The following is a 13,569-nucleotide window of genomic DNA, read 5'->3' as shown; positions in this document are numbered from 1 at the left end:
CTTCTTAGTAATGAATGTTACAATAAGAGAACAAAAATATTGCATAGAGTAGAATGCAAAAGTAACACACCAGTCTATATTTTGCATGCCTTTTTTTAAAGGGCTGACATTAGAACAAAATTTTTATGTGCTTGTAAAATTAGGAACGTATCAAGACATGCTTAAAAATCAAAATAATAAATCCCGTCAGGCTACGGAAAAGTGCCAGCACAGAGCACACTGTACCATATGACCTCCCTGCCCTTCTCACAAGGATAGTCAACCCTAAGCACTAATGCTTTAAACTCACATAGTTGCATCCGATGTGTATAAATATTTACGTGTTAATACTTAATAATGCCTTGATGACTCTTGAAAGCACCCCATTATAGGTTCTCATAGCTGAACATGAGATGTTAGCCTCTCCAATCCTGGGTTAATAAGTTTATAAACCAAACTTCTAAAATGTACTTGGGTATCCACACCTCTTAGGAAATCCATGACTTTCCCAATGCTCCTACATAGAAAATGAGTCACAGAGGTGCATTTTGTTATAGAGTAGTCCAAAGGCAATTGAGATATAAAAAATAGATGTAAATAATTTTAAAGATCTGAGTTAAATCTCTCAAAGTGAGGCTAATTTAAATTGCCTCTTTAAATCTGGCTACAGCAAAGTAGAGGGAATAAAAGGGGAATGAAAAGACACCAGAGTTCAACATCTTTAGTCACAAGAAGGCTGCTATCCACAATGGCATAGCAAAAAAGGGCAGATTTTTAATAGATACAAATTTCCTAACAACTTTGCTTTTCGTATATAAATGTGAATTTATAACATTAATCTACCACAATAGGAGGAAATAAGATAATACTACATTTAAATCATTTACAAATTCACTTCAAATATTAAAAGAGTAGAAATTTTGTAAAACTGAAACCTCTTTGCAAAGGCTTAGCTCAAGCAAGTCTACCTAAACATTCCCTACAGAGGTTTTCCAGGAAGCTGTGTGTCAGAGATGCCTCATATTAAACAGTCTCTACCACTCCTCATATATCCTAATTCAGTGATGCCTTTTTTTCTTTTCTTTTTTTTTTTTTTAAGATTTTATTTATTTGACAGAGAGAGAGAGAGAGAGAGAGAGAGAGAGATATCACAAGTAGGCAGAGAGGCAGGCAGAGAGAGGGGGAAGCAGGCTCCCTGCTGAGCAGAGAGCCTGATGCGGGGCTCAATCCCAGGACCCTGAGATCATGACCCAAGCTGAAGGCAGACGCTTAACCAACTGAGCCACCCAGGCATCCCAAGTGTTGACTTCTTATCTGATGAAATGTCATGGGTGAGAAAAAATTTAATGGTTAAAAATATTTAAATAAAAGAGAAGTCAAAAGAGATAATAAGTCAAAGAGATGTTCCTACTGTCCTCAACAGAAGATGTAAAAAGGAAAGAGCAGAGCTGGGCATGGTGGTGTATGAGGAAAGAGTAATCATAGCCTCTGGAGAGGATGAAATGGCAACCTACGTAAAGTGAGGAAGGTCCAACTTTTCCTGTTTTTATTTGAAACTTTAGGGACAATTTAACTCTAAATCTTTCTGCAAACTTTCACTTTTGGTTACCCTTGTCTACCAATACATTATTTCTAGAGAAGTACTGAAATGCATGTTTTTCAAACAACATAAGCCTCATAGAATAGAAAACGATAATTTTCAGAGCTAGGTTACATTAACATACACGATCAATAAAATGCACATTTACACACCCCAAAGGAACATTACAGGTCTGGAAACATCCCAAGTTTATAAACCAGCTCGGTCATTCTAAGACATATAAAGGAAAAATATTTTTTCCTGCAAAAATAAACAAACTTTACTCACTTGTATTGATGAGAAACTGATTCGACACCCCGGGATGATCTACATCATGTATTGCACTGGCAAAAATTGCTGCAAGAATCTCCAAATCTGTAAACACAGCCTGTAAAATCAGACAGGACAGATAACATTATCATTCTGTAATAATACAATGAAAGGTATATACAAATTGCAAATTACTTCCTAGAACATGTTGGAAAACAGAATGAAGGTTCAAAATATTTAATAGCTTATTTTAAAAGTATTTAAGATGTTTAAGGATGTCCTGAAAATGTACATAAAATTAATGAAATGAGCAATTATTTTCTTTCATTCAAACCAGAGACTCTCCATCTCAGCAGAATTGATATTTGGGGCCAGATTATTCTTTGTTGTGGTAGGCTATCCTGTGCACTGTAGTATCAGGACCCCTGGCCTGGAGCACGAGATGTCAGAAGCATCTATCTCCAACTTGAATCAGACAATGTCTCTACATATTATCAAATGTCCCTGGCGGGTGGGGGTCAGAGCAGGAGGAATAGGGAGGAACCACCCTCAGTAGAAAACCACTCACTCAGATGATGAAATAGTAACACAATTTTAAGATGAGAACAATCTGAACTATAAAATATATTAGCAAAAGAGAATCTTTCCCCCAAATGATTAGGAAATCAAATTATCTTAATAAACATTCACTGGAACTTCTTAAAATCTGATAGCATTAAAGATGTGTTTCCTTCTGAAAAATTCCATGAAAAATATCAAAACATTGTCTCTACTTTATAAATAATATCATCCTTTGAAATATAAATGTAGAAGGCATCAGGCTAAATTTCAAAGAAACTAACTAAAACTGAGTAAGCTAGATATACTTTATGGAATGTCTACTAGGTCATTTCAAAGAAGCAGTATCGTGAACAGATGAATCCCCAAAACTTTGATCAATCTTTGAAAAATTCATCAAAGACTGAACTGTTTATTAATCACAACATTTTCCCCTATAAATCAACATACTTCCAATGAAGCCATTAATTTTCTCCCCTACCCACCCTCCAGTATAAAAGTTTAAGAGATGTTTATGAGTGGCAGGTTAGTGGTCTCAAAGTTTTAGAAAACAGATCTACCTCCAAAGCAGGTGTAGATAATAGCACGTGTGTCGACTGGACAACATCCGCAGCATGAATATTGTTGTGGTAGGCCACGTCAGCGTGGTAATGGTCTTCCAGAGTCATAAGGTATGTAATTAAAGTGTCTACTGGAATTTTAAATGTTTTTAATAAATCCCGTTCCTGTAGGAAAGGAAATCCTCTTAACATCTTATTTTCACATAAAAACATTTTCCATAGATGTGTTAACAGAAAAATCACACCAGTGTCACCTATGGGTAACCCAGAAATAGAAATAGCACCCCGTGTAGTGTCTAGCGAGGGAAATGGAGACGTTTTGAGAATATCCAGGGCCTCTGGGGACAAAGCCAGGGTAGAGTTGTCCTTCTGGGGGCCCACATTGCTTTCCTCAGGAGGTACAGTTTCAGGAATGAGCTGCCAACTGTCAAAGTGTCTGTGTCTGATAATCATGAAGGCAACTTTAACCCAATATCACTGATTTAGCTAATGGATCACACTAACCAAAACTCAGCATTTTCTCTAGGGTAGGAACATGCCATGCCAGTCCCAGGGTGTCTACAGTCTCAAGTCCTCATTTATATCTTAATCCTGAGCTGGGGCAAAAGCTCAACAAGAAGGGGAAACTGATATGGAAAAGAAAGCAATACAAGAAACAGCAATTCAAGAAATTATATGCTAAGGTTAGTCAACAAGGGGCTTATTCATTTTTTAGTTTGTACTCCACTCTATGCAAATCAGGATCATGTAGATGATTTTTAAACTCTTGCTTTAATGAATTGCCTCAATTTTCCCACATGACTTCTTGGAATAGAAAAAATAACAAAACTGTTTTAGTTATGTTTGACCCATACTCCATACCTTACTATTTGTCCCTTGGTAAAGGCGCAAATAAGAAAAAAAAAGTCAAATAAACAAAAAAGGGTGAATAGTAAAGAAGAGAAGACACAAGCACATTTCACAGGTTAGACATTATGTCACCCAATAAAGGAAAGGTGTTAGAACTTAACCAAGTTACCTGAAAAATAGTATGCATGATAACAGTCAAAGGCCGGTTACCAGACAGCTCTGCTATTCTGAAAACATGAAGACCCCATTTGTTCACATCTTCTAGTTCCTGGGGTTACAGAAAGATTGAGAAAATTAGGAAGCAGAAGAAGAATATAAATCAAACAAATTCATTTAAATATTACTGACTTTAACATTTTAATAAAAAGAGTGTTAATAAAAACTTTTTTTTTCCCATTTTATTTATTTTTCAGCGTAACAGTATTCATTCTTTTTGCACAACACCCAGTGCTCCATGCAAAACGTGCCCTCCCCATTACCCACCACCTGTTCCCCCAACCTCCCACCCCTGACCCTTCAATAAAAACTTTTAATAAAGAAAGTGTTAAGTTTAAAAAAAAAAAAGATTCATTTTAAATGTAACGGATGCACCTGGTAAGTACAGGCAAACTTTCAGGTAAACCCACTTAAATGTACTGAAAACTGAATAGTATGGCTTAACCTTACGCCTTTGACAATACAATGTAGTTAGATAAATTGACTATCAATTGTAAAGCATTTTTTCAATATATGAAATCTATTTACAAAACCTTTACTATTCTCCTGAAACCCAAAATATATAAAATATTTCTAATTCTTTAAGTTCAAACAATCAAATAGAGATGTAAAAAAGCAACAAACACATACTCCAAACCACCTAAATCCACATATTAATAACCTTCAAATAATTTGTAAAGAGCTTTATACTTTGCCACTTTCAAAGAAAAAGGACCCCACAAATTAATGAACTAGTTTACCTATTTAAAAGAAAAAGAATTAAAACTCATTAAAAGGCATCCCAACATATTATTACCACAATCCTTAAAATCATCTTACCTTGGCAAGGACATCCTCTTGTTCAGTTTTAACCCCAAATCTCGGGATGCTTGAATTCGTCAAACTGGAGCTGTGCATCAACTTCTTGACCCCACTGATCTGAGACATTGGCCTTTTCTTTTTCTCCTTTTCCTTCTGAGTTGGAGAAGGAATTTCCACTTCATGTTGCTTATCTGAAGAAATTTAGAAAAGGTTCTACATTTATTGTGAAGTCTACCTGAGTTGTTACTTTTTAATCATAATGTCCATAACTGGACAGGTTTTCATTAATCATGACATGTTCCAGAAAATGTTTCCAAGAAACACTTCTTTTAGAGAAGTTGAGTATTTATAATCTGATGTGGACTTACTGTGATACCCTCCAACACAAAACTGAGCAAATAAAGCCCACTGCAAAATAATTAACATCAAATGTATTCAATGGTTGCTAATTGGATGGAATGCTATATATATATACATTTTTTTTATTTTTTTGCAAGACTTATGACAGCAGACTTGGAAAAAGCAAAACATACTGGTCATTTCCACTGTTCATCAACTCTTTCCTTGTTTGAAATTCACTTAGTGACTTGGAAACTGCTCTTTCCAACCAAGAATTCTAGTTTTAATACCTATTTTGAATAGGAAGGAATTTCATACACACTATAAAAGCAGCACTGGGTGAACCTAATGGCTTATTGAAATGGGTCATAATATAAGAATACAAACAGTATATTTGAATGACTTATATTTCTGCTATTTTATATTTTCTATACTAAAGTGAGATAATGCTTATGATGTAACAAGTGGAACACAGGAAATTTCCAGTATCATCTGATAAGGAACTGTCAGATTTAATTGTTGTTTTCAAATAAAAGACATTAGATGCCTCAATATTTTCATTAACTATTTCAAGGCAGTGAGCTCCTCTAACTCATCCTTGCATGTAGCATGTGTTCAATAAATGTCTCTTTAGTGAAAGTGCTAATTAGATATCACAGCAATTTTGTTTTGAAAGTAAATTCAAATCAAGGATGTGTTCACATTGATGACTTTCACTAAATGAATTTTCTCTTTGTGGATGGGGGGGTGGGGTGGTGTCTCAGTCCACTACACTGTCAACTATTCTTATCAGCAAGCTTTTCTTTAGGGGTTGTATTATATCTGCCTCATCAGTCTACCAGGCTTGGTGTTCATTAAACTATAACTCATTATGGCAGGGACTATTTCTAATTTATCATTACCAAATGCCCAGCGGTGTCTGGAATTTAACAAGAATTTGTTGAGTGCATGTGTAGATCTCTCTGTAAAACACATTTTATGGTTTAGTGCTTTGGAAAAACTAGGAACCTACAACTTTAATCCAGAGAATCACCAAAGTCCTGAATAAAATTAAAAGATAAAAAATGTACTTTGTCACCTTAGATTCCAAACCTTAGAGGCTTAGACACTCAAATTATTAATAGGATAAATGAAAACAAATGAACTGAATTCCCAACACTTGTTTGGTTTCCAAAATGATTTGGTGTCCCAATCCACCTCCAAAAATGAAAGAAAACTTTAAAATTGTATTTAAATTATTATTCTCACCTAAGAATGTGTTTGATATATACTCTGACACTTGATTTCCAGACCGACTCATTTCAGAGAGATGGGTGAGCTCCCGATTAAGCATCCTTTTAAACTGAAAAACAGAAAAATAAAATGAAGCAACCTAAGAGGAACATGTAATTGTGGTAACATGAGCATACTGTAAGATACAGAAAACATGCCCAAGAATTTTTAAATTGTCCTGACAAATTTAGATCAGTGAAATCCAATAGAACTTTCTATAATGTTGTAAAGTTCTAGAATTTGAGCTGTCAGTTACTGTAGCCACTAGTCACATGTGGCTATCAAGCACTTGAAATGTGGCTAGATGAAAATGAGGAGCTGAATTTTGAATTTTATTTCATTTAAATTTAAATTTAAATAGCCACATGCAGCACAGATTTAGATACTCAAGGACATTAATTAAGGGGGGGAAGGAATAAAAAAATCAGATGCATCATTAGCATTTAGAGAAGGAAAACAACTAATTTATTGGTACACATATGTGCTGCCACACAACAGAAGATGATTTATCAATTAATTTGTCATTTGCAGAAATTAATATGTATACTGGTTAGAGGTTAAAATGTTGTCTTTTACCCCAAAGCAAAAGTGAATAGATTTGAGTAATCTTTCAGAACTTTAGAGAAGTAAAATATGTGGATACTATATACTTTTTCCTTTTAAAGTATTTCCAAGTAGAAGGAAAAAGATCTTTTGTTTCTCAACATCCATGGGATTTACCAATCCATTTCTCTAAAGTCACATAAATACAAAACTGGTCAATTTTCAATACTCAACTTCATTACTTCACAATTTATTTTACTGATGCCATCGTGCCTACTTTATCCTAAGAAACACTGGAATTAACTTATAACCATTGCATAGCATTACCCAAATCCAAGATTTTCCAAGACTTTATGCTTTTCCATCTATCAGCTGTTTGTTATTATGTTTTCTTTTGAGTCCCAAAATAGCCCAGATGGCCCTTTAATTTGAGTATGTCTTAATATTTCTCTTAACATACAGAAACAATACTTTTTTCTATTACATAGATTACTATTAGGTATTTGATCAAAAAAGTCAAACGCATTTTGCTCTAATGTTCAGTAGCCTTTAGAATTTTATATTTCACCATAAATTCTCATTTAAGTCTTGGGAAAAGAGAGTAGTAAATTCACCATTTAATAATGTTTGAAATGTAATTCTAACTCAGTATTTAGTTTATTAGAATTTATGAAAAAATCTTGCTTCTCAGGATAATTCATGCCCAGGTGTCCTAACTCAAGACAATTTGGCAAATCATTTCCAAAGTCAGTCTTATTGACCATTTAGATTAGGTACAGCAATTTATCACAAAAGTACTGAGGGAGATCAATAAAAACATTCCAACAAACTGCAGTATGTAAGAAATGTATATTAGCCTTCTCCTGTAGCCAAAACTGAAGAACTGGCCATAACCAATATTAATTTTTCTGGTTGTTAATTTATAGGCTTAGGGAGCTTACTCTCGAACTCAGAAACCTAAAGTTCATTTTTTGTTCACGTATTTTTTTCAATAACATTTTTCTGATTATAAAGTGCATACAAGATAGAGAAAATCTAGAAAGCTATATAGAAAAAATCAGAAATAATTTATATTGCCATTGCTCAGAGATAACCATAGATAATTACCTATATTTCCATCTATGTCTTTTTTCCCAACATTTATTTGCATATATTTTAAATTGGCATCATGCAGTGTACAAAACATAGGCTGCTGCCTGTTTTCACTCAGCATTATACATTATTATCTGCTGGGAAAAATCTGGGTCTCCTAAGAATATTCATGAAGACATTTATAATAGCGTTCAAAATATTTTCTGTCCATTTTTCATAAAGTTATATGAGTTAAGCTATAAGCTAGTAACCAATTAAATGAGCTAACAGAAACTATCTTGTTTTTTGCCTGGCACATGGCAGGTGCTTAACAGAGTTCCTTCTATCTCCCAGTTCCCTGGGCCTTTTATAGTGATAGCTGATTTTTATCATTGCAGGACAAACAGATGGAAGATCTGACTAGTTATGCCCACACACACACACACACACAAAATACACATATAAACATTTAGTTCCCCTACCCATTCCAGGAAGTAATTTTGGATATTATTCACATAGGAGATGATAACTAAGCTTCAAAATTATAACAAAAATACAATTAGCAAGGCCTGAAGGTACGTAAATCCTTTCTCAACAAATGAAATTTACTCTAGGAAAAATCTACTCTTTAGGCAAACAAAATCAAAAGAGACTCTGCTAAATATTTAAAACATATAATGAGTAAAGTATCTCTTTGACCTGAAATTGTCTGTGATATGACTTAAAAGTTGCCAGTAAGAACTGCCTGGTCCTGACAAAGTGTGTTTCCGGAAGGGGTTGGGGGGGGGGAATGTTAGGCAGGGCTCTCAGCCACTCCTAGGCCCTCTTCAGTCTATTCAGCCACTGCTGTCTACCTGCCCTCCATGCATTTCTCTCCGTGTAACTAAAAACTGATGTAAGCCTGACGGTAGGGGAGGATGCAGTTGGAAAAGTTAGATAGGGACCCAGTTTTTCCATAAAACTACCTTCTAACTTGGAAGCAACCTAGTATGAGGACTATGTTGCCATATGCCCAGCAGAAAAAATTACATGGTACCTGCAGATACATAGTACAAATTATTGGATTCTCTGGAATAATATAAATAATGAATTGTAATTTTCCTGGCAGTTTGTTTATATAATCCCTCATAATAGCCAGTCAATACAGATAACTAAGGGAAAGAATGCCAGTGCAAGGAAATCTATTCTACAGACTGATAAATTATAGGTTGCACACGCACTGATTATATCTGCACATATACATCTATTCCCAGACTACCTTTATGCTGTTGTTCAAAACCCAGAAGTGTGGGGTGGAGAAACCCCTCAGTGCACACCTATATCCCTGCCAAGGTTTGTCAGGTGCTTTAAGGAAGGCAGTATTTCCTTTTAACATGCTTAAAATAGACAGTATTTTTAGCAGTCCTCTTTCATCCCAAGGGAAAGGGTATGGGAGATTTCTTAAAGACAATTTTCAGAGTCAATTCAGTTATAACATAGAGCATTTCCTAAAAGGAGTTAAAATGGCTTCCTTTTTTTTTTTTTTTTTTTTTGCTGTTGATTTAAAACTTTCAGGGAAGCTAAATTAATAACTTACAGTATGATTTTGGAGTGTGGAGTTGGCTGTACTAAAGAACAAGACATGAAACAATTCAACAATCATTTTAAAATGTAAGTGGAATTTCTCTCATTTAAGATAACTATATACCATTTATTAGTATGACTGCACAAAAATATCATGAAAGGAAAATGATTAGAAAAGGTAATAAAATGTTTTTCCTAGAACATTGCTACACTCCTCAATTTAGAGATTTAGGAGAGATACAATACAGAACTGATTTTCAAAAAAAACAAAAACAAACAAACAAAGCAAAAAACTGGTTGCAAGTTGCAGAACAATTTAATTGAGCATTTAGATATTTTAAAAAGTGATCTCTAAATATTTTGTTGATGAGTTATTCTGATTGCTTTTAGTCTAAACAGTATAAAATAATAAATAGAATTACTGTTCCAAAAATGAAAAAAAAGAGGAAGATTTAAGTGAATGCTTTTTCAAATCCTTTGTTCTCATTATGCATGAGAATGTCTGCGTGCAGCACGTAAAGCATAAACAAAAAATGAAAATACAGTTGAAATCAATTTTATATTTTGCTTTTTAAACTCCCATTTTCCAATTTATGTTCTACACTTAAAACTGTTGAGGAAGAAAAATTAAATAATAAAATAAAATTAGAGTATTCTTAAATAATTATCCTTGTATGCCAATGTCGTGGGTACATTTTATAGTCTCCTAGTATATAATTAAGAAGGGGGTAAATGTCAAACATTAAGAAAATGCTTATCCTGCCCCACCCCTGGCCCCGGCAAATATTCTGCTAAAAATCATTTGAATATGCTGCGCTGTGATATATTACAAGTTCGGTAGATATCAGCATTAAAAGCTAAAACAAATACTGCATTGGCTGTATAAAAATAAATCTGTCAAAATGCATACGACTAAATATATTTATATTCGCCCTTCTTATGTGTTTTTAGCAGCATACTAACATAAACATAAACAAGGCTGGCCAGCAACAATTTTCCTCAAAAATACAAGCTCTAAAACTATTTAGATTCTTGGAAGTGTTGTTCATAATCATAATACAAATATGAAGCCCTTCAAAGCATATAAAAAATGAGCTGTCTGAAAGCTAAGAGATGAGTTCTAGGGAGATTATGAATTTTCCTTTATTACTTTCTATACTTTTCTGTTCTAAAAAAATTTTTAAGCCAAAAATGGCTAACAAAATTCAAATAATAGGAAGTCTGTATATTTCAAAACAATTAAAAAAATCTGGGCCATCCACTTAAAAGGAAGTGGGGAATCATGACTCCTTGGACAACTAAAACTGAAATAAGTTATTTTAGAATGTGAGAAAATTTCACAGCAAAGGGAAGATGTTCCTCTGAAAAGAAACAAAGAAAATGAAAAATATTTCAGTCTAAGAGTCCTTAAAGAAATGGAAAAGAATTCTTAAAAATTATGTATTTTGATTGGCTCAAATGTTCAAGCAGAGATTTCAAGTTCTGAAGTGATGCTTCATTTAGGGCTGAAAAAGGTTTCTCTACTTCCTGCTTCTATTACAGAGATCAGATCGCCAGGCTAGCATTACCATGAGACATGCAAAAGGCTTGCCAAGCAGAGCAGAATCTTAGTAAATTCAGTGTCTTATTTCATTTTCTGAGATTAACAAAAATAGCAGCATCAGATGAACTTATATATTTCTTCCAATTTTACAAAGTTAATCGAGTTTTCATTTTAATAATATATCACTTAAATAGTTAAGTAATGTCACTTTTTAAGGTCATCTAGAGCTTTATATCCAAAGATGAAAAAAAATTATACTCATCAGCTTAAAGTGGTATAGATTTTTAGAAAGAGCCACAAATTAATTTTCATGAACTTTAAGTGCTACGAATGAACTGGAACCCAATTACTTACATCAGTGTGTAAGTAATTGGACCCAATAATATATTTCTAATGATTTTGTTTGATTACCTTGATATTTAAAAGCACAACTCAAATCTATACCCTATGACAAAAAGAATCAGTGCACATTAAAAAGCTATTTTAACATGCAAACTATAACTAATAAAAGTCATACATTTTCTGTTATCTTGACCACTAAAAACACATATTTCTTCTGTAGTTCACATCTAAGGAAAAAAATAACACTGCTTACAAAGCTGAACTCCATTATACTTTATTAAAACTATGTTATGTAATCAGAGCAATTAGGTGCTAAATAAATCTTACCTTTATGTAGCCCCAAGACACTGACAGTAAATAGTTTGCTTCAGGCATTTTTGATTGATTATATAAAGAAACAGTAAGTTCTAAAATATGTATATCTTCAAAACCTTGATACTTTTAACAATATCCGCAAGCCAGAGGGTGGGTTTTTAAAGATTTTTGGTAATTAAGTATACACAAGAAGTCCTTGCATTAGATCCCATCCAGTCGTCTTTCCATTGAACACATGCCATTTGTAAAACTCCAGAATGGAACAGAATTCTACAGCTATTCTGAATAAAGAAAATTCATGTGGTAAAGAAATATCTAACGATCTAAGGGTCTGCATCTTTTTCTCCCTGAGCTCCAGGGCTTAATGAATAATGTATGTCAAGATGCTTAGCTGCAAGAAAGACTAGTTCTGTCAAAAGCTACCAAAAAAGGAACTGCAGGGAAGCCAGAAAGAGACAAGAAACCCCGCCCATAAAAGCCCAACTATGCACCAATCACACTCCGTCACTGGGTCTATCAGGGCGGGGGAGGGAGGGCGGTGTGGACTCAGAGCAGGCTGTGTCGTGATTGGTTGGCAGGGGCGAACCTCTGGGGAGGAGGTTTTCCTCCTCACCTCTGGTAAACGCCATTTAATAATGGTATCCCTACAGCTGAGGCTGCCGAATAAAAAGATGAATGGGGTTTCCCGCCCGCAGATGATGAATAATGACCATAAAACTCTTCAAAATTCACAGTTCATTCTAAAATAAGGATTGCCTATCTTTTTGGAATCCTTCCTATGAGTTTTAATATTCTCTGACTTCTCTTCCTTCAAAATAAAAGCTGCTTTGAAAAAGGTCATTAGGCATTTTAACTGCCTCCCTCTCGCAAATCCAAAGCAAGTGGCTTCCCTGGTGACACAGATATAACGGAACTTTTTCCTCCGCCCAACATAAAAGCATAGTGTGATTATAAAATATAATCAATGTCCAGAACTGACAAATGGGAAGAATACATTTCCTCACCTGTGTGGCTTGGCTGTTCTCAGGTCCTTTTGTTTCTATTGTTACATGTGGCTGAGCTCCACAACCTTAGAAATCTAAGGGTGGGAAGATTTATAATAATTCTGATTGCAGGAGGTGGGGGTGTTGGTGGACTGAAAGCTAAAGCACTGTGTATGGTTGAAGAATGCAAAATTCCCAGTACAGATTTTAAAATCTGTATTTTGACCAAAAGAGAATATTGTGCACAAAGTGAAGAATGGTATTAACAGCAGCTCTTAAAGGAATATAACATTAAACTCCAGTAATCAGGGCTTTCACAAGGAAGGTTAAGAAATCTAAGTTATTTATTTATTTATTTTAAAAAAATGTTTATTTACTTGAGAGAGAGAGAGAGAGATCACAAGTAGGCAGAGAGGCAGGCAGAGAGAGAGGGGGAAGCAGGCTCCCTGCTAAGCAGAGAGCCTGATGTGGGGTTCAATCCCAGGACCCTGGGATCATGACCTGAGCCGAAGGCAGAGGCTCTAACCCACTGAGCCACCCAGGCGCCCCTAATTTCACCTTTTAGTGTTCCAGTTTCTTCATCTGTAAAATTGGGTTATTAGGGTACCTAGTCTCCAAAGATGCCTAATGAGTCACTTGACCCTACATTGAATCTAAGCTGACTTGTATAACCAACAAGTAGTGCTGTCACAAGAAATGGAGGCTGTCAGAAGAAGTCTTGAAGCTTTCGCCTTGAATGACTTGAATGGACCATTAGGATCCCAGAGCCACCCTGTTAGCAAGTCT

General features: G+C 34.7%; 1 protein-coding gene across 11 annotated transcripts in view; it reads right to left on the bottom strand.

Moving 5' to 3' along the window:
* PDE4D (phosphodiesterase 4D) overlaps positions 1–13,569 on the bottom strand; it is a 1,501,314-nt gene that overhangs the window by 12,484 nt on the left and 1,475,261 nt on the right. For 10 of the 11 annotated variants that reach the window (XM_045999295.1, XM_045999296.1, XM_045999297.1 and 7 more), the window contains 5 exons: positions 6,400–6,493; positions 4,831–5,003; positions 3,965–4,063; positions 2,947–3,111; positions 1,847–1,946 (listed from right to left, as the gene is read on the bottom strand). In XM_045999295.1, coding sequence (XP_045855251.1) covers positions 1,847–1,946; positions 2,947–3,111; positions 3,965–4,063; positions 4,831–5,003; positions 6,400–6,493 — 631 coding nt within the window. Of the gene's footprint in view, positions 1–1,846; positions 1,947–2,946; positions 3,112–3,964; positions 4,064–4,830; positions 5,004–6,399; positions 6,494–11,812; positions 12,094–13,569 lie in introns of those variants that run through there. The other variant, XM_045999303.1, reaches the window with a different exon arrangement.

The sequence above is a fragment of the Meles meles genome, chromosome 3, assembly GCF_922984935.1.
Source record: "Meles meles chromosome 3, mMelMel3.1 paternal haplotype, whole genome shotgun sequence".
Classification (NCBI taxonomy): domain Eukaryota; kingdom Metazoa; phylum Chordata; class Mammalia; order Carnivora; family Mustelidae; genus Meles; species Meles meles.
Note: the sequence above shows the minus strand (reverse complement) of the source record. Positions and strands in the feature narration are given on the sequence as shown.